The sequence below is a fragment of the Juglans regia genome, chromosome 6 (genome assembly GCF_001411555.2).
Source record: "Juglans regia cultivar Chandler chromosome 6, Walnut 2.0, whole genome shotgun sequence".
Lineage (NCBI taxonomy): Eukaryota > Viridiplantae > Streptophyta > Magnoliopsida > Fagales > Juglandaceae > Juglans > Juglans regia.
Genome location: NC_049906.1, coordinates 2,712,631 through 2,734,059, shown reverse-complemented (window position 1 = coordinate 2,734,059; position 21,429 = coordinate 2,712,631). Strand labels below are relative to the sequence as shown.

The window sequence follows — 21,429 nt, the reverse complement described above, 5'->3', positions numbered from 1 at the left end:
CTTGATCAGTATGTGAAGCTGAGCCCCAGGATCAAAATATTCAAAAACAGACTCTATGCACTATGAAGGATTCACTCTCTCGGAAGGAGCTATATTATTATCCCTGGGTTTTTGTAAGAACTTCAAAATGTCCTGTAAACTGTAATCAAGCAAGAGTCTGCTATATTTCAACTGCATTAAAAAACCTTTCTTTTTATAGTTTGTTTAGAGGAGGGAATGGAATGGAAAAATAGTCTGTAAAGCTGCCATTGTCATAATCATGAGCGCTTGTCTTTTGTATGATACCCAAATCTTAAGGGTCGATTCCATTTGGACATGAATATTGTCTCTCTGATATTGTGTCCATGAACTCTTATTTATCAAACCATGGGAGAGGAAATCACTTACCCAACTAAACCAACGACCTTAATGGTTACTATAGGAACTTCTTGAAAGTTAATTCTAACGTCTTGTCCCCCTATTTTACGAGCAAAAAGAAATCTATTTGGAAATCAAATTACGAGGATTTTGGCCTAGAATGTTTGTTATTTTTTAAAACCCAAATTGTTTAATTTAAAAGTAATAAATAAATGGCTTTAAAGAATATTACATGGCATAATACCTTCTAATATGCAAGGGATTGTCGTTGAGTGCTTTGCAATTATCTGAGCGTTCTTGTTGAAGCCGGCAACACTCCCGCCACTCTCAGCAACATACTGGAATATCCACAAGCATATCTCCCCTTGGAACTTGGCATCGTTCGAATCGTCTCTCTAACCAAATGCGCTTCATATATTAAGGTTTCCAGCAAATCCCATTGGGTCACAAGTCTCTTATCTTTTTACCATGTCCTCCTTGACTTCCACTGATAAAAAGCGATCAAGGTTTCCACTCTTTAGTTCGCATACAGATCAACACCCAGATAGGGAAAGGAGTTATATAGCCTTATTATCCAATACACATTTGTGGGTTCTGCCGGAATAATAATCTCCATGGATAGCCCTTCGTCGCCGTCTAACGTTGTTATCGCATTGGATGCGACTAAGGATCGCAGTCAGACTGAGCTTGAGCACACCATTGAAGGCGTGAGAACGGCGGGTTGCATTCTCCGTGGAGGAGACACGCTTGTCGTGCTCGGAGTCCTCCATAAGGTCCTACACCCCTGTAAGTGTTCGATAAGTTGTCTCTGGAATCACAGTTCATTTTTTTTTCCTGTTGCTGTGGGTTTCATTGCTATTTTGTTTACAATTCTGCTATGTACAGTCGGTAGATACGGTCGCCGCACAGTCGGCTGATGCAGATTACTGACGTGAGCTGCTGTTAATTAAAAAATAAATAAATGAAAATAGAGTGCGCATTTCGGATTCCATTCCTATTTCACTTCTCTGCTTCTCATCTTCTTCCTTTGAGTGCTTTTCATCTTCAGCCAAGGAGTCCCAGCCACGGAAAGATCGTCTGAAGGGGGATCCGCCAAGTAATCTAGCCGTAGAAAGATCGTCTCCGCACAGTACCGTGGAACAGATAAATCCCCGCCATTGTTTGCATCCGATTGAGTCAACGTCTTTGCAAAGAAGGCCGGTTTTTCTTGCGCTTCAGACCATTAATCCCTTCAATCCCATCATCTTCAAAGTCCGGCTCATTGGCATTCATCGGAACCAATCTCATCTTGGCAAAAACCTAATCGGTCTCAGGATTGACCATGTATTTCACAGCACAAACTCTGCAGGGAATAAACGGCACAACCCTCGGGCAGCTCCGAATTCTGCAGGCATTCATAGTTAATTCTGATTTTCGAACTTGTGCAACTCTAAGCTTTACTCTCTCCCTGTCTACTTCAATTTGGGCATCTTTCAAACTCACCATATAAGACATAACATTTTTCTTCCGTTTCTCAAGTTCTGTTGGTTGCTTTTCCAATTGGACCTCTTGTTCGTCCATTCTCTTCCTAGAGGATGTCAGAGATTTCTGAGAAGAAACCAACTCGGACCTCATGTCAACAAGAAGTTTTTTTACTCTTCTGAAATCCTCCAAAGTTTTATCTATTTCCCTTGCATGTTTAGATGCTTTTTCTGCCACTTTATTTAGTTCTTCCTGGGCTAATAATCACTCCATAGTCCTCTTCTCCAAATTGGCCTCTTCTCCAAATTGGCCTCTGCAGCTTTATGACTTCATTGGCTTCATTTAAGAGCTGGATTTTAGATTTAAGTTCAGAATCATTCTTCGAAGCTTCTACAATCTTCTTCACCAATTTAACTCTCAATTTTTTCATTTCCTGTTCTTTTAAAGATAAGGAAGACTGGGTAGTGGCAATCTCCTCCTCTCTTTCCTTGAGTTGAAGTTTTAGATCTTCTATCTCCCTGACTTGAGATTAAATTTAAAAATTAAATAAAATAAAGATAGAATACCTTGAAGACACTAAGATTAATTCTAAATTTTTCTAGAGGTCATGCTTTTAAGGCTCACCTTCAAAACAAAATTTCAAAGGAGAAAACTTCTTTTCTCTCACAAAATTTGTGCAATGCTTGATTTTCCTATTTGGGATTAGGTTCATGAGAAATGTTATAATCTTCTGGCATCCTCTTTGAGGCTTGAAATAGTATCCTCGGTATTCAGACTCAAAATAATATGAATGCAAAACGTCTCCATTTGTATTACAACAACCCTATGTAGTTTGTTGATAAATATTTTTGGTTTCGATTACGCCTTGCTTCTCTAGGGTTAAGAATAATATCAATTTTAGAAATCTAAGGGACTAGTATGCTACTAATCTTGACTTTAAAATATTCTTCTTAAAAAAGTGTCATGTACAAAAGAACTTATAAAATAAACAAAGTCATTCTTTATTAAAATACTTAAAATAGAAAAGATGCAAAAGCGCTTATTAAAATCAATCAAGTCTAATGTGTTTGAAAAAATAATTTATTAAATTTAAAATCATAAAACTGGGCATGTCATAAACTGCCTAGGCATCTGCCTCGCCTCTTTGGGCTAACTCCCGTCCTACAACTCCATCCTCACGCCTCTTTGGGCCAAGCCTCGTCCTACAGCTGCATCCTCATAGAGGTCCTCACCTGAGGTGGTTAAAATATTAAAATATGAAAAAATATGCTTATATCCATATAACTTGCGTCAACTTCTAATGTAAATAACATGCATGAAATGCCTTATATGAACATAAAATGCCTTATAATGCCAGTTTCCATCCTTAAAAGATGCATACTTATAGTTAAGATCATAAATAACGAGAACATAAACCTGACCCCTTTTAGTTAGGGTTTGTGAATCTTAAAGATTATGATTCTATCCATGATCGTGGGTTGGGAATCGATCCATATATAAGGAAGATAACACCAAGTGTGCTATCCGCGTGTACATCTTGGTAATGCAATATGTCTCTTAACCTTATGATACCATTTTCATGTCATAATATAAGTCGTTACATATCTTAACAGACATTTTTTTTTTTTTTGTTTATCATAATCATATATGCATACTTTCTTGTCATATCTTTAATAAAATGTCATGATACATATCTCCTCACATAAAATTATGAAATTTCATAAATATTTTGAAGCATAACTCTTCACATAAAATCATGACTTTTTATAAATATTTTGACGTTTGTGCCATGCAACTAACACGAAACTTATAAATAAAATCATGGCATTTATAAATCTATCATGGTAGTAAAAATCATTTCTTAATTCATGACTTGGATACGTATGAAAAGAGTTTCAATATAAGAAAATAGTATTTTTCTTGCCTGCTTTGCCCATTTATACATATATATATATATATATATATTAAAAAAACAAAAAGAGAACACTAACTATAAATAGAGTTTTACTTTTGGCCTTATTTTGCCTTTCACAGGTTCAGAATGCCACAATGATTAAAGAATTAATGGCTGGATTTAAATTAGAGATATATTTTTAGCTGTAATTTTATAAAAGTAAATCTATAAACTCACCTGACTTGAAGTGGTAATCAGTTTGTAGGCTTACTTGTGTAAGATCTCTTTGTAGTTGTAGCATTTCTTTATTCACTAGGACTTAGGAGACCAATTATTTTGTATTCCGGCAAAAGTGGCTCCATCCATAGTTTTCCTTTTGGTCCTTCTTAAAGATAGCATACCTTGAAGTCACGAAGATTAATCCTAAATTTTTCTAGAGGTCATGTTTTTAAGGCTCAAATTCAAAACAAAATTTCGAAAGGGAAAACTTCTATTCTCACATAAAATTTGTGCAATGATTTATTTTTGTATTTGGGATTAGGTTCATGAGAAATGTTATCATTTTCAGACATCCCTAGTATTTAGTTTACTCCCCTTTGAGGCTTGAACTATTTTCCTATGTTTTCAGACTCAAAATAATATGAAAGTAAAACACCACCATTTGTCTTACAACAACCCTAAGTAGTTTGTTGATAAAACATTTTGGTTTCTGTAACACCCTGCTTCCCTAGGGTTAAGAATAATGTCAGTTTTAGAAATCTAAGGGACTAGTATGCTACTAATCTTGACTTTAAAATCTTCTTCTTAAAAAAGTGTCATGTACAAAAGAACTCATAAAATAAACAAAATCATTCTTTATTAATATACTTAAAATATAAAAGATGCGGAAGCGCTTATTAAAATTAATCAAGTATTATGTGCTTAACAAAATAATTTATTAAATTGAAAATCGTAAAATCGGGCATGTCATAAACTGCCTAGGCTTTTGCCTCACCTCTTGAGCCAAGTCCCATCCTACAACTCCATCCTCACGCCTCCTTAGGCCAAGTCTCGTCCTACAGCTCCATCCTCATAGAGGTTCTCACCTGAAGTGGTTAAAATATTAAAATATGAAAAAATATACTTATATCCATATATCTTACGTCAACTTCTAATGTAAATAACATGCATGAAATGCCTTATATGAACATAAAATGCCTTATAATGCCGGTTTCCATCCTCAAAATATGCATACTCATAGTTAGGAACAAAAATAACTTGAACATAAACCTGACCCCTAGTTGACCCCTTTAAGTTAGGGTTAGCGAATCTTGAAAATTATGATTCTATCCATAACCATAGGTTGGGAATCGATCCATACATAAGGAAGATAACACCGAGTGCACTATCCATGTGTACATCCTGACAATGCAATATGGCCCTTAACCTTATGGTACCGTTTTCATGTCATAATGTAAGTCATTACGTATCTTAACAGGCATTTTTTTTTATCATGGTCATACATGCATACTTTCTTGCCATATCTTTAATAAAATGATGTTATACATGTTTTCTCATATAAAATTATGACATTTTATAAATATTTTGAAACATAACTCTTCACATAAAATTATGACTTTTTATAAATATTTTGACGCATGTATCATGCAGCTTACACGAAACTTATAAATAAAATTATGGCATTTATAAATCTATCATGGTAGTAAAAAAGCATTCCTAATTCATGACTTGGATATGTAAGAAAAGAGTTTCAATGTAGGGCGTACATACATAATAGTTTTATAAAAGACATGCCGTTTATTGTAAACACACGTAAGAGTATGATTATGCTACTTATAAAATAGACATATAACTTATGTCAATTTGTAATCTAATTAAATAGGTACATCGCAATTAAAACCAAAAATATCTGCTCGTAACCCTACAATCACATCAATTCCATAAAATGATGTCAACCCATGTACATGTCCTACAACTCCAAACTTTCATATATAATTTGCATAGCAAGTGCATGCATTTGTGGATCCAACCAGTGACGCATATTTTACATTAGTTGACCCATAGGACCAACTCGTATCACAAGTAACCCATACGTGCATGACTACCATTAGCCCATAATACATGCACTATCACATGGCATCTATGTGATACTAGGCGACCAATTATGACCATACCTCTACTATTATTATTGTCTAAAACTTATTTGGTAAGGGAAAGAGTTGTACCGTACGTGAGGGGAGAGTATACGTGCAAGTGAGTTTGGACCAAGAGACATTATGATTGAAGGAGAAGGTTCACGGTTGAGAGGGGGAGAGATGTTGCTAGCTGGGCTCCACCGTGATGGTGCTTTCGCGCTTACAAGTTGTGCATGGGCATGGTCTACGCATTCGACGACAACATGGTGCACTTGTGGTGAGTTGTCCATAGCGGCAAAACCACAAAAATAAGAGAGAGAGAGAGAGAGAGAGAGAGAGAGAGAGAGAGAGAGAGAGAGAGAGAGAGAGAGAGAGAGAGAGAGGTTAATCGATAGATAGAGAGATATATTTCATACCTGCCTGCCCAAAAAGCTGGTGTCGGGCGGGAAACTACCCACACCTAGACTTTTATCGCTTGCTTGGCCCATTTATATATATAGATATATATATATTAAAAAAACAAAAGAGAACACTAACTATAAATAAAGTTTTCCTTTTGGCCTTATTTTGCCTTTCACAAGTTTAGAATGATACATTGCATAAAGTATTAATAGCTGGATTTAAATTAGAGAAATACTTTTAGCCATAATTTTATAAAAGTAAATCCCATAAACTCACCTAACTTGATGTGGTAGTCAGGTTTACTTGTGTAAAATTTTTTTGTAGTTGTAGCATTTCTCTATTAACTGGGACTTAGGAGACCTATTATTTGGTATTCTGGCAAGAGTGGCTCCTTCCATAGTTTTCGTTTTGGTCCTTCTTAAAGATAGTATACCTTGAAGACACGAAGATTAATTCTAAATTTTTCTGAAGGTCATGCATTTAAGGCTCAACTTCAAAACAAAATTTCAAAGAGGAAAACTTCTTTTCCCTCATAAAATTTGTGCAATGCTTGATTTTCCTATTTGGGATTAGGTTCATTTGAAATATTATCATCGTTTGGCATCCCTAGTATTTAGTTTGCTCCTCTTTGAGGCTTGAGCTAGTTTCCTCCGTATTCAGACTCAAAATAATATGAAAGCAAAACGCCACCATTTGTCTTACAGCAAGTAGTTTGTTGATAAATCATTTTGGTTTCTGTAATGCCTTGCTTCCCTAGTATTAAGAATAATGTTAGTTTTAGAAATCTAAGGGACTAGTATGCTACTAATCTTGACTTTAAGATTTTCTTCTTAAAGAAGTGTCATGTACAAAAAAACTCATAAAATAAACAAAGTTATTCTTTATTAAAATACTTAAAATATAAAAGATGTGAAAGCGCTTGTTAAAATCAATTAAGTCTAATGTACTTAAAAAAATAATTTATTAAATTGAGAATCCTAAAACTGGGCATGTCATAAATTAGCTAGACTTCTACCTCGCCTTTTTTGGGCCAAGTCTCGTTCTACAGCTCCATCTTCAGAAAGGTCCTCACCTAAGGTGGTTAAAATACTAAAATATTAAAAAATATGCTTATATCCATATAACTTACGTCAAATTCTAACGTAGATAACATGCATGAAATGCCTTATATGAACATAAAATGCCTTATAACGTCAGCTTCCATCCTCAAAACATGCATACTCATAGTTAAGAACATAAATAACGTGAAAATAAACTCGACCTCTTGTTGACTCCTAAGTTAGGGTTAGCGAATCTTGAAGATTATGATTCTATCTATGACCGTGGATTGGGAATCGATCCATACATATGGAAGATAACACTGAGCTCACTATCCGTGTGTACATCCTGGCAATGCAATATGTCCCGTATACTTATGGTTGCATTTTCATACCATAATATAAGTTATTACGTTATCTTAACAGTCTTTTTTTTTTTTTTTTTTATCATAATCATACATTCATACTTTCTTGCCTTATCTTTAATAAAGTGTCGTGATACATGTTTCCTCACATAAAATTATGATATTTTATAAATATTTTGAAGCATAACTCTTCACATAAAATCATGAATTTTATTAATATTTTGACGCATGTGTCATGCAACTAACATGAAACTTATAAATAAAATCCTGACATTTATAAATCTATCATGGTAGTAAAAAATCATTTCCTAATTTATGACTTGGATGCATAAGAAAAGAGTTTCAATGTAGGGCGTATATACATATATAATACTTTTATAAAAGACATACCAGTTATCGTAAACATTCGTAAGGATATGATTATGCTACTTACTTATAAAATAGACTCGTAACTTACGTCAATTTCTAATATAACTAAATAGGTACTTCGCAATTAATACCCAAAATATCTCCTCATAACCCTACAATCACATCAATTCCATAAAATTACGTCAACCCATGTATATGTCCTACAACTCCAAACTTTCATATACAATTTGCATGGCATGTGCATGCATTTGTTCATCCAACCAATGACTCATATTTTACATTAATTGACCCATATGACCAACTCGTATCACAAGTAACTCGTACGTGCATGACTGCCATTAGCCCATAATACATGCACTATCCCATGACATTTATGTGATACTAGGTGACCAACTATGACCATACCAACTATGACCATACCTCTACTATTACCATGGTCTAAAACTTATTTGGTAAGGGAGAGAGTTGTACCGTACTTGAGTGGGGAATATATGTGCAGGTGAGTTTGGATCGAGGGACGTCATGATTGGAGGAGGAGGTTCATGGTTGAGAGGGGGAGAGATGTTGTTGGTTGGGCTCCACCGTGATGGTGCTTCCGCACTTACATGGGCATGGTCTACGCACTTGACGACAACATGGTGCATTGCTGGCTTGCTATCCAGGGCGGCAGAACCATGAAAATGAGAGAGAGAGAGAGAGAGAGGTTAATCGATAGATAGAGATATATATTTACTATCTGCCCGCCTAAAGGACGGGTGCTGGGTGGGCAACTACCTCCACCTAGACTTTTCTCGCCTGATTGGCCCATATATATATATATTAAAAAAAAGAACCCTCACTATAAATAAAGTAATTTTTCTCTTTCCTCTCATTTTTTTATTCCTCCCCTTTTTTGTTCTCACTTCCTCTCATTTTCTTCCCTTTCATTTCATACCTTAGTGGCCTTATGGTTAAACATCCTCTTTTCCTCCCTATGTTCTTATTCTTCTTCTTCTCCTCCTCCACCTCTCAGCTTGGTTTCTCTCTCCTTTGTTGTGGATCATGGCCAACCCACAATCTACGATAGTAAGATCCCGATTTGGCCATGGGACGCTACGACTCAAGACCATGGTCGTCACCATGAACCTATAAGTTAAGACCTTCGTCTAGGACCGTGGGTCTTGTTGGGTGGTCTTAAGCCTCTCTCAACCTCAAAAGCTAGTTCAAGAGGTGAGACTTTCCCTCACGCTTATAATTAAGCTGACCACCAATCCCTTCCACAACCAATATGGGACAACCCCAACAATCTCCCCCTCGGACATCGAGTCCTGGGTCGAAGCAGTGACAACTCGTTTCTCTCGTGGACTGTTGGGCCTGAGACTGTTGATAAATCTGGGCTCTAATACCAGTGTTGGGTGGTCTTGGACCTCTCTCAACCTCAAAAGCTAGCTCAAGAGGTGAGGTTTTCCCCCATACTTATAAACTGACCACCAACACCTTCCACAACCAATGTGGGACAATCCCAACAATCTCTCCCTCACACATCGGGCCCTGGGTCAGAGTAGCAACAACCCGTTTTTCTTGCGGAGTGTTGGGCCTGAGACTGTTGGTAAACCTGGGCTCTGATGCCAGTGTTGGTGGTCTTGAGCCTCTCTCAACCTCAAAAGCTAGCTCAAGAGAAGCGGTTTTCCCTCACACTTATAAACTAATGACCAGCAACCCCTTCCACAATCAATGTGGGACAACCCTAACAGGTCTGTGAGCTTTATGACCCATGGTTGTGGCCATGGCTCGTTGGTTAGTGCACATATCTGAAGATCTGTGCAATTTGTTGGATTTGTAACTTTGTTGAGATTTTTGGTTGGATTTTTACAATTTTTCTAATGTATATGTGAGTTTATTGGATTTTTTTTTTTGTGAAAAATGTGCCGTCAAATGGGGTGACCAGACGTTCATGGCGTCAATCCACTTGCTATGCACAAAAGATCATCTCGCCTAGGCAGGGACGGGGTGCGGGGGTCAATTTAGTCACCCCACCCGGGCAAGGATGGGATGCGGGATGGGTGGCTACTCACCCTATATGGGCGGGTAACAACCCTACTAGTGTGCATGAAGATGAGGAGTGCTTGGCGTGGCTTACATATAAGGGCATCCTCATTAAATTATGCAAATCCGAAAAAGTAAATAAGGAGTTTGGCTAATAGAGTCCAAAAATATGTTGTATTGGATTATGCAAATACAAAAGAAGATGACTTATAGCTACAGTAAATTAGTGTTATGGATCATATTTGGTTTTCACTTCAGCTAGACCAAATTGAATAAAAAATATAACTCTGAACACTCTGTCTTCCTCTACCGTACTAATTTGATTTAGAAATGAAATCCTCTGGGCCCCTCTCTCTCTTGGTGAACTAGGGACTACAATATTTTCCCGAACTCATTTGACGATGAAAATTATGTTTGTTATTAGAAAGTTTCTACAACATAGAATTTCTTTTCTTTCTTCTTTTGGGTTATAATTGTGTGTTGATGTAATTTATTAACTTTTAACCTTACCTAGAAACATGTGATATTTACGATTGATGAAAAAGAAAGAAAAACCATATTTTCATGTAGCCCTTAATTTAGAAAAACAAAATTAAGAGCAAAAATAATTTAAAAAAAAGTATTATTATTAAATTAATAATATTTTATTATTGATTGACTAATAGATAGATAATTTAATATAAAAATAAATTTTGAATGGAATAGCCAAATATAAATTTTGCATTTGCATAATAGGATGCTCTAAGCGGGTGAGGGTGTTATCCAGTTGATAATGGGTCTAATCTAAATTTTTGGGCGTACCTATAATTTCATGGACTAAGTAAGTCACTTAACTACCCTGACGGCCCCATTTTACATTGTAAAATGAGCTCAGCTCGTCCAAATAATACTGTTTGGGCAACTTTTAAATAAATTATTGAGCTTAATACCAATTAAATATAGGTCTACTTGATCTATAAATATTAAATGACCTTTAACTCAATTATTAAGCCTAATAAGAAACTCCATAATCCATCGCACTAAATTTTGACCCATTATTACCATCCAGATCATCCACCAAATTTAACGGGCCTTTATATATACTTTTGGCCTACGAACCTAATTAAAATATCTAGACAATCTTGATAAATAATAGTTTGTGGGCTTATTCAAAATAATCCATTAAATCTAATTTAGATCTAATAAAATTATCTATATTCATCTCTAATATATTGTATGAGTGTTTCAATTTCTTTTATACATTTCATATCACCAAATTAAGCCAAATTAAGTGGGATTACCTTTTGGCTCTGTATGTGAAATCATCACTTGTTCCAAAAACTTAAGCTGATAGAAAGAAATAGATTTTTATTATTTATTTTATATATTAACAATCCCCTTCACTTGTGGGCCAGATTCTCCCTCAATGGATGATCCAACACGTGAAATATTTAATTAAATGAGGTAGAGTATAGAGTCAGGGTTCAAATTCAGAATCTCTACTCTGATACCATGTAAAATCACTACTTGTCTTAAAAAATTAAACTGATAGAAAGATGTAGATTTTTATTCTTTATTTTATATCTTAACAAACTCTTTTATCTTGTAAAAATATCACCAAATTAAGACACATATGCAAGTCAACTAGTCAGACACCATGGTCGAACTATTCTTCCTACATCTTAATTGGAGATGCTTTCTTCTACAATTTGCTTTTGTTCCACAACATATCCAAGTTCCTTACTACAAGCTTGTGAACAACTTCCGGTTTCTTTTTTTTTTTAAGGAATCTGCTGACCGGTGTTATTGTGAGACTTGTTTATTGAAATGCTTTGATTAAAATGCTACCTTTGTGTCGAACATTTACCAATTAATATATATACAAGTCTAAAATGTACAAATTAATACATATGCATGTATTTTATCTGCTCTTAGATGGTGGATAAAAGCATACCTAAAACTATTCAAACACGAATTCAATGGTTAATGTTTGCTTATTTTGTTTTGTCCTCTACTAAGTTACTAACCATATTATAATCTCTTTCTGTCTCTTATTTTTCTTTTTTGGTGTCTTGTCATAGTGGGTTACCAACTCAGAGCATTGCCTGATTCTTTAACTGGAACGAGTATTCGTTCAATGGAGGAAGAAGTTTTAAAGAAAGTTGATTTGTATATAAATATGCTCAAGAGAAGTGCTGGGAAGTGTGACGATCAAGGGGTAATCGAATGCTATAAAATGATTTCTGCTATGAATATTGCAGATATTGTACTTTATTACAGTAATTATTTTAGGAATCAGTTTGCTTATTACAGTTGATATATAAACTTTGTCAACTGAAAATGGTCTTTTGAGTAAGCAAATTGTTTCTCTCTGCTTGCTCGTTTCTTCATATTGCTATATTTGTTCTGTGTTCAGGTCCGGATTGAAGTCAAAATTACAGCTGGTTTTCCCATTAGGCAGGTTATTTTACAAGAGGTAGCAGCCTGTAAAGCAAGTTGGGTTGTACTTGACAGGTATTCAATTTATCTTATCCATTTAGACCTCATATAACTTTTAGAATCTTTTATAGTTTTTAAATGTTTCTTTCCACTATTGTGGATTCTTTCCTTGCTTATGTTTCTCTTTCATCCTTCACCCCAATTTGCTGCTCTATTGATTTTTTTTTTTTTTTTTAAATAGCTGAATTTTTGTTAATTTTATGTTTCAAAAGAACCCTTATTTTCTGTAGGATGGAGAAAAATTGGTGTGCTAAGGAAAGGTTTAGATCTCCAGCTTCATTAAATTACTTTGATGTTCTACAAGTTTATTTGAACCAAGAATTGAAACATCAACATAAGCAAAAAAGAACAAAGAATTTGTGTAGTTTGACGCATTTTTTGTGCTTGAAAGAATGGATATTCTAATAAACTGACTCTCTTGGTGGGAGATTTTGTGACAATGATTTATTAAGTAGCTAATCGTTAATCCCGTGTCTAGTAGGATGGTCCTACTGGCTACTTGCCATCGAAAGGTGCATCTGGGTTTGTTTTGGTTATGTGGTATAAACAAGAGGTGAAGTTGCAGGAAGAGTGTGACTAGGTGTATGGGGAAGTACATAGTTGCTTGCTTGTTTAAGACCATGGATTCCTATGGCCCCTCACTGGAGTATATGTCCCAATTCTTGATATAGAAAGAAGATTATTCTGGGACTGAGTTGGTGGGATTATGTAGTTGGTGGGAGATACCATGGTGTATAGGAGGCTATTTTAATGTCACTCAGTTACCTAATGAAAGATAGGGTGAGTCTAGTCTTACGCCGGCTATGGTGGAGGATATTCCCTTGGTAGGAGGTACATTCACATGATCCAACAATCTAGAAAACCCATCTTGGTCCAAAATTGATAGATTTCTGGTATCTCCCAAATGGGAGGTGCATTTCTCGGACCTAATTCAACAAACACTTCCCCAAATTATGCTCATATCACTTCCCCATTATACTAGACTGTGGAGGCATCTAAGGGGGTTGAAAATATTTTAAGTTTAAGATTCTTAAAATCGAAGGCTTTGTTGACAAAATTAGAAAATGGTGGTTGTCCTATCACTTCCAAGGTACCCCAATTTACGTCATGGCATGAAAACTAAAGGTACTAAAGAAAGACTAAGGAATGGAATGAACTAGCCTTTGGGTATGGGGGATATTAGAAGAGCTCTCTTGGAGAAGGTTTAGGGTTTGGAGGGAGAGGAGGTGAGATCTCTCTTAGAAGTCAAAGGCTAACATTAATGGTGGAGATCTCTTGGAGACAGAAATCAAGGGCCCTATCGTTGAGGGAGAGGGGATAAATTTACAAAGTTCCTCCACCAGGTTACTAACTCGCATTGGAGGAACAACACAATTGAGATGAAGATGATGGATCGTCTATCTTCCTCGGATCAGTATGCAATCTAGGATCATATTGGATAATACTATGAGCAACTCTCTGAACAGTTTACATGGAGACCCTTGGAGTTATAATTGGAGTCCCTTGAAATCATTATATGATCCAAGAAGTTCTCTCTCTTAAGTAAATGTGGTATCTAACTCACCAAGATCCCATCTACCAGCATTCCAGAGACGAGGTATTACATTAATGAACCATTAGCATCAAAGTCTTTTAATGTTAGGAAATGAGCCAAAAATGGACATCAAGGATGCATGCATGCTAATCTTCTAGGTGAGAAGTCTCTCTCTTAATGGAAAAGATTAAAAAGAAAATATTTGTTTTCAATAGTTATCATAGTTGAAGCACCATTTTTATTCAAGTCCCATTATTTAACACATGATCTAGTTATTGTCCAAGGTATGTTAAATCAAAGTGGATAAAGCTGTTGACAATCTTTTAGACCTTGAGATCTGGAACTCAATGTAACAAAGTCAAATCCCAACTAATTGGTGCAAGTTATACATAACTAAGTAATTATAATAACTTTCACTCTCTTTTCATGCATACTTATGTACCCAGCTCATTGATCATATACCTTTGAACATGGTAATTAGTGAACAGCTTTAGCCATTTCACTCTTGTTGTATGTATATTGACTTCACCACTAACTCACCATGCTTAACAGGCACCTTAGACGGGATTTAAGGTTTTACCTTAAACAGATATCTTCCAAGGTTGCATTAATACAAGATAGCTTCAGTGCAGAAATATGGAGACCTCATAGTACTAGTGATACGGATGATATAGAGCACAGGCTGTTCTATTCCATGACCAAGGCTGTTACACTATCAAATGGTCCAGGTAGTGAAAACATGGAGCAGTCTGAAATCTCTTGCAGAGGCTACCCCTTGTCCTATTATTCTCTGGAAAGCTCCATTATGTCTAAGAGCAACATGATTCCTTCATCTTCATACAAGTCAAAAGAGCACAAATCCTCACTGCAATATGGGCCTTCCTATAAACTAGAAAATTCAGGTCAGAGAGCTTTCATATGTGTGTGTGTGTCCTTTTGGCTTCTGCATGGAAGTGTTTCTCGTGCACACTACCATAAGTCTTCTGCATATGACTTAAAAGTTTGATTTATATGGATTAAAAATGTTCCCTGCAGTTGGCACTTGCCAATCATAGATTGTTCAATTAGGGAATGTTATAAAAAAAACATTTTTATTTTATTTTATTGTTGCCATCTGAGGCTAAGAACCTTGGTAATTCATTTCTGTACTTATGCATTCATTTCATTAAATGTATAAAAAATGATGGGTGGTTTAGTCCTCCTTTTCTCTCCACAAAATATCTTTTGAGCCTGTACGAAATTTGAGTAATCGAGTTCTTTAATGAACGGTGAAAATTTTCAGATCTAACTACCTCATAAAATAATGGTGGTCAAGACATGGGAAAAATTTTCTTCTCACACATTCTTTAGGTATCTGTGTAATATAGAGAGAGGTGCCACTGTAGTGATGCTACACAACATTGGCGACAACATGAAACACATATATAAGGCCTCCATTACGGTGACCGGAAAACATCTTGCGTTGCAACAAATATGTTAATCTATAAGTAAAGAGAACTTACAAGTATATCTTGGCTTGATGTATATCAAGCTGCAGAAAACAATCAAGAAAAATGTGCATATATGTCTCTATAGAGTTAAAGGTAAACATTCTAATTTTAGCGCTTTCTAAAATAAAAAATCATATAAAGTTCACAATAGGGTGGGAGCAAACACCCTTGCACAAAAGGAAGTCAGAATTACTACCAACTACCATAGCAAAACTGAAATCATTTGCATCCTAGATAGGGAAGAGAACTCTTAAAATGATAAGGCAATTGTTCCATTCCATTAAGCTAAGAAGTGTACAAGCTGGTTAACTTTATGATATGCATGGCTGATCTGAATGTATAATCTTGATCTTGTTGCAATAATGGCCCCAAAATCCAGGAATTGCCAGTGTATAATACCAACGCCCATTCAGCCAGTGAACCACAATCTGAGAGTCAGATACAAGCTCAAGAAGAAGTAAACAAAGCATTAAACACAATTTCATACCATCCAGCACTGCCATTGTTTGAGCCCTGGTATTAGATCCCCATCAATAATGAAGAAGTAAACAAACTGATTTATAGCAGCTATTAAAATCTACATCAGTCAGTTCTAAACTTTATCAGTATGGAGCTTATTTAACTTGAAAGAATAATTAAAGTTTACCAAACTTTATCAGTCTGGAGCTGCTATGGTAACAATGTGTGTGAAATCACCACTTGTCCCAAAAGCTTAAGCTGATGGGAAGATGTAGATTTTATCATTTTATATCTTAACACTCCCCCTCAATTGTGGGCCAGACTTCTTCTCAATGAGTAGGCCCAATAAGTGGAATATTTAATTAAATGGGGTAGAGTGTAGAGTCGGGGTTCGAACTCAGGACCTCTGCTCTGATACCATGTGAAATCACCACTTGTCCCAAAAGCTTAAGCTGATGGGAAGATGTAGATTTTATCATTTTATATCTTAACAATGTGAGCATTTTTTTTTTTTTTTGTTCACTGGATCATTCCAGTTAGCATTTGCTCACAGATAAGGATGGTATGGTTATGGTCCTGGTGTTAGAGTGCTTTAATTTTCCCATTGTTTTAATTCTCATGGAGTAAGAGATGTCAGTCTCATTCTGTTAGGAGCAGTTTCCTTGGTAAAATAATGTATATATTTTTTAATTCCAGGAATACACGTCAAGGAAGAAAGTAGATATACCAGTGCTTCTCAAATTGTCCAAAAGCAACCTAAACAGGTCTTCCAACAACAATCCCTGGAGGCACCTATTCTTTGTGCTCATTGTGGGACAAGGACTGAGTTGTATGTCAAGGATTCTATGAGATTTATTTTTTCAGAGATACAGCATGCAACAAATGGTTTTTCAGAGGAGAACTTAATAGGAGAAGGCGGATACGGACATGTGTATAAGGGTCAACTTAAAGATGGACAGCTCATTGCAGCAAAGGTACGTAAAGAAGCAAGCACACAAGGGTTTGCTGAGTTTCATTCTGAGGTATACGTCTTAAATTTTGCACGGCACAAGAACATTGTGATGCTGCTGGGTTACTGTTGCAAGGAAAACCAAAATATTTTGGTGTACGAGTATATCTGCAACAAGTCTCTTGATTGGCACTTGTTCAGTAAGTAACAACTGAACTTACCATCAGTCTCTGTCTTTGCAAGTTCCTTGGCTGAATCCTTATGGATGAACATTGAATCGGCTTTCTTCTTTTTGGTCTACTTTTTTTCTCTATGGTTGGGTATGTTCATAGATAAAGATGCAACTGTTCTTGAGTGGCACGAAAGAGTTGCTATTGCCATTGGAACTGCGAAAGGATTGCGTTTTCTTCATGAAGAATGCCGTGGAGGTCCTATTATTCATAGGGACATGCGACCAAGCAATATACTACTCACACACGAGTTTGTTCCCATGGTAAATTTATATGCTTTATTCTCTTCTGAGCTTCATTTCCTTTTGAGGACAATTAGATCAATTTTATATGATTACAATCATATCTGCTATTCATTTAAACAATTGGGTTCACCAAGACTTGGTCATTAGACCCAGAGATAAAATTGGAACTTCCCAGAAGAATCTTGTGGGCTCTGGTGCCCTGGTAGATCTGCGCTGAAGATCTTGAGCTTCCTGGTCCCAGTGAATAATGTGTGGGGATGTTCAATCTTGTGTGCTTAATGCTTCTTTCTTTAGTATGGGAACCTAGCTTTCCTGCACAGGAAAATCTCCTCACTCTCACAAATGGATTTCATCCTTGATAACCTTAGTATGTTTGAAGTGGTTTGAGTCTACTAGCCTTGACCTAAAATTCTACACAATAGTCTCCTACATTATCATTTTTTTTTTTTAACTTTTAAAAACATATTTGGCAAAGTCACTCCTACTTCTGCCTTTTCTTGCGTATTGGACCTTGCAGGTTTGTCTTGGGCACTAAAGACTTTGGTCTTGTCTATCGTTATATTGAGTAGATGCTACTTTGTTAGATTCCAAGTAATCAGGTCTGAGCCATGCCTGTTGTGTTACATGAATTGTTCCATAATAATGTAGCTGTTACTACTACTGCCATTATTTATGTGTTGACTATGAAAGATCATTTTGGTTAGTCAAATGATTGCTTTAACAAACAGCTAGGTGACTTTGGCCTTGCCAAATGGAAAACAAGCGATGATCCTGTATATACACGGATACTTGGAACATTAGGGTAAGGAATTGTGGAAGCTTATCACTACTTTGCAGGAGTAAACAAAATGCATTTTTTATTCCTAGTTTTTCTAATAAATAATCAGAAGTTGGCTTTTGGCTCATGTAGATACCTTGCTCCAGAGTATGCAGAGGATGGTATTGTTTCTGTACGAACAGATGTTTATGCATTTGGCATTGTTTTGTTACAACTGATATCAGGACGCAAGGTGATTGATGCAAATGCAGAAGAGCAACAACAATCTTTGCGACAATGGGTATGTTGCTCTTCTTGCAGTGATCTATCAAAAAAGAGAAATAGAATCATCAATGAATGATTACTAGCTCTTGTTGTTTACTATGCAAAAAAAAAGAAAAAATTAATAGCTCTTGTTGGAAAGAAAGTAAGGAATTTTATTTTGAATCTACTCTGGCACAAAACTAGGTGTTATGATATCTTTATCTTCCTTCTTACAATCTGAATAATCATTCATATGTTCTATAACAATTTTAGGCAGAACCATTGATTGGGAGTCTTGCATTACATGAGCTCATTGATCGTCGTCTAGGGGACGTGTATGACACATACGAGTTGTATATCATGGCTAAGACTGCGTACTTATGTGTGCAAAGAAGCTCTGAAATGCGGCCATCCATGGGAGAGGTAATTGGAGCTTGATGTTTTGAGTTTTAATTCATTGAAAAAATGGTTCATGCCAAGGTTTTTATCATTGATCAATTTCCTGGACTGTGAATTGTCAAAACATATATAGAACTATTTTGACTTCATTCAGAAGTGGCCAAGATATTGAAAAACTTTTAGAGAGACAAGACGGCCAATGAATTCCCCCACTCTAGGGAAACGCCCTCAGTGTCATCAGTCATGTACTATGGTGTGTGTACGAAAGAAAATAATCAAGTTTTTTTAAGTATCAATTATTGGTACTAGTAAATATTCAAAATGATATGTTGACATTGATGCACGTGAGGGTGCTTGCACTCATCCACATAACTGATGTATTGAACCACAATTCTTGTTTTTCTTTCTCTTCTATTGCTTCTGCATTCTAACTGATGTATTCTTGATGCAGGTTGTACGCCTTCTTGAAGCCGACAATGACCATTTCCACCACTTAACAGAGCAATTTGTACCTCATTATACAAATAAAGAAGGAGGAACTGACAAGTCGATATGAAGAACACACCTTCCACTCCGTTGATATGGCAAGATTTGATTTGCAAGAGAAGTTTAAAAACTAGCTCTTACAAATCAAATCTTGCCATGTCAGTTGAGTGGAGGGTGCAGTGTCCTCTACATTGTCTTGCAAATATAATTTTTCTTACCATTTTCTATTCACTGGTCACTGTTTTGGTTTCTATTGGTATTGGACAAAGGAGACATCCACTCATGTTTATCTTGATTTACATTTTAAATATAGCAAAGCATGGCTTGACAACTAGTAAGTTTGTCTCTTTTTTTATGCCTTATTTTGGAAATAAAGTCCTTTTTATCTAATAGTTTGATTTGAAATCAGCATTCCCCCCATTATAAAAATCACTTGTGTATATATCCTTTACTCATCCAATGGATATGTTAATATTGATCTATAGCACACAATCTAGTCTGCTTTCTATGACTTTCAGTGATTGCATTGTCTGATTAGGGTATCTTCACTCAATTAGATCATGAATGAAATTGACAACATCCCCACTACATGTTATCAATCTTATAATAATGCTTTTTATTATATGCATCAACACTCTGATATTTGTTTTGTTGAACAGTTCCAGTTCCGATTAGCCATTGTTATCTGCTGGTTACTTTTCAAAAAAGAAAATTCATTGTTATCTGCTAGTTTATAAACTTAATTGCACGAGAAATAGCAACAATTATGTGTACATTGGGCATCTATTGGTTCCTTGTAAACAGTGTGAATGAGTACAACGATTGGTTATGAATAGGAGAGAGTGTTTAGCACAATGTTTTGAATATCGTACCGGAAGCCGTACCGGTCAAGGTACTGGAAAGAAATATTTCGGTATCAGTATCGTTTCGTGTACCGTTTCGGGATAGTCGATATATGAATAAATTATATATAAATACATATACATAAATTATAAATAGCCTAGTTTGAATTGGAGGTCAAAAAATAAACTTGTAGTTTGAAAAAATGAAAATAAAATAAAATAAAATTGGAATATCGGCCGGTACTGGCCGAAATCGAGGCTACCGGTATTTGGGCCAGTACGAAACATATGAGGTACCTGTACCGATCCAACGGCGGTATGGAAAATTTCAACCGTACTGGCCGGTAAGGTACGAAATTTAAAACAGTGATTCAGCAGGCCTCGTTTGGTTACACAGATGATCTAACCCTCATGTTTGGGGGGACGAATACAGTTAACAAACAGAGTCAGCTACCACTTACATGGATCATGAATGAAGAAGAAACTAATAAGATGTAACCATTTAATAATATTAAAAATGCATAATAACATTCAAGTTATCTCATATTATATAGATTTTAAAATAGAAGAGGAAAATATACTAAAGACTAAAAGAGAGTGCATGAAGAGATGGTCTCAAAATCTAAGTTGACAGGAAGATATTAATTTATTTACTTTTATATTATATCTTACCACTTCTTCTTACATGTTAATTAAACTCCTCTTTTAATAAGTGAGTCCAACACATATTATAGTTAATTAAATGAGTTGGAGTATAGAGTATATTACCTAAAATTCAAACACATCATAAACTAAACTAAAAAAGAAGAGAACCTCAAATTTGGAAGCATGTCAGAGAAAAGATCAGCACAAAGAAGATAAGCACAACGATTAGAGAAAACTTCTAAGAAATAGTCAAAAATAAAAAAAGAAGATTGGTGAGGCCAATCTCTACAAGAGGGGCCTTTTTCTTTTGGGATAAATATCGATTGGAGGGCTTCTGTGAACCACAAAACGTGATTCTTGCTTTCTTCATATATACTTTGTGCAACTAAAACCATAATATATATATATATATATATATATATATATATATATATACTAGGTCAAAGTAACGTGCAAAAGTACGTTTGTCTAGTTAGATTAAATAGTTATTTTATAAAAATAATTTTTTTTTTTACAAAATTTATAAAAATAATTAAGAGTATATATAGCTTAGAAGACATTACTTTAACTTTTATACAAATAATATAATTAATAGAATATTATAAA

At 35.5% G+C, this 21,429-nt stretch overlaps 1 protein-coding gene across 1 annotated transcript; it reads left to right on the top strand.

Moving 5' to 3' along the window:
* Window positions 1-641: 641 nt before the first annotated feature.
* Window positions 642-19,690, top strand: LOC108981364 (probable serine/threonine-protein kinase PBL24). Its single transcript, XM_018952480.2, has 10 exons — window positions 642-1,143; window positions 12,106-12,242; window positions 12,441-12,538; window positions 14,610-14,959; window positions 16,703-17,155; window positions 17,288-17,448; window positions 18,159-18,232; window positions 18,341-18,488; window positions 18,725-18,874; window positions 19,302-19,690. Exons 1-10 carry the CDS (start codon window positions 972-974, stop codon window positions 19,404-19,406), a joined length of 1,848 nt encoding a protein of 615 aa, XP_018808025.1. The 5' UTR covers window positions 642-971; the 3' UTR covers window positions 19,407-19,690.
* The last annotated feature ends 1,739 nt before the right edge of the window (window positions 19,691-21,429 follow it).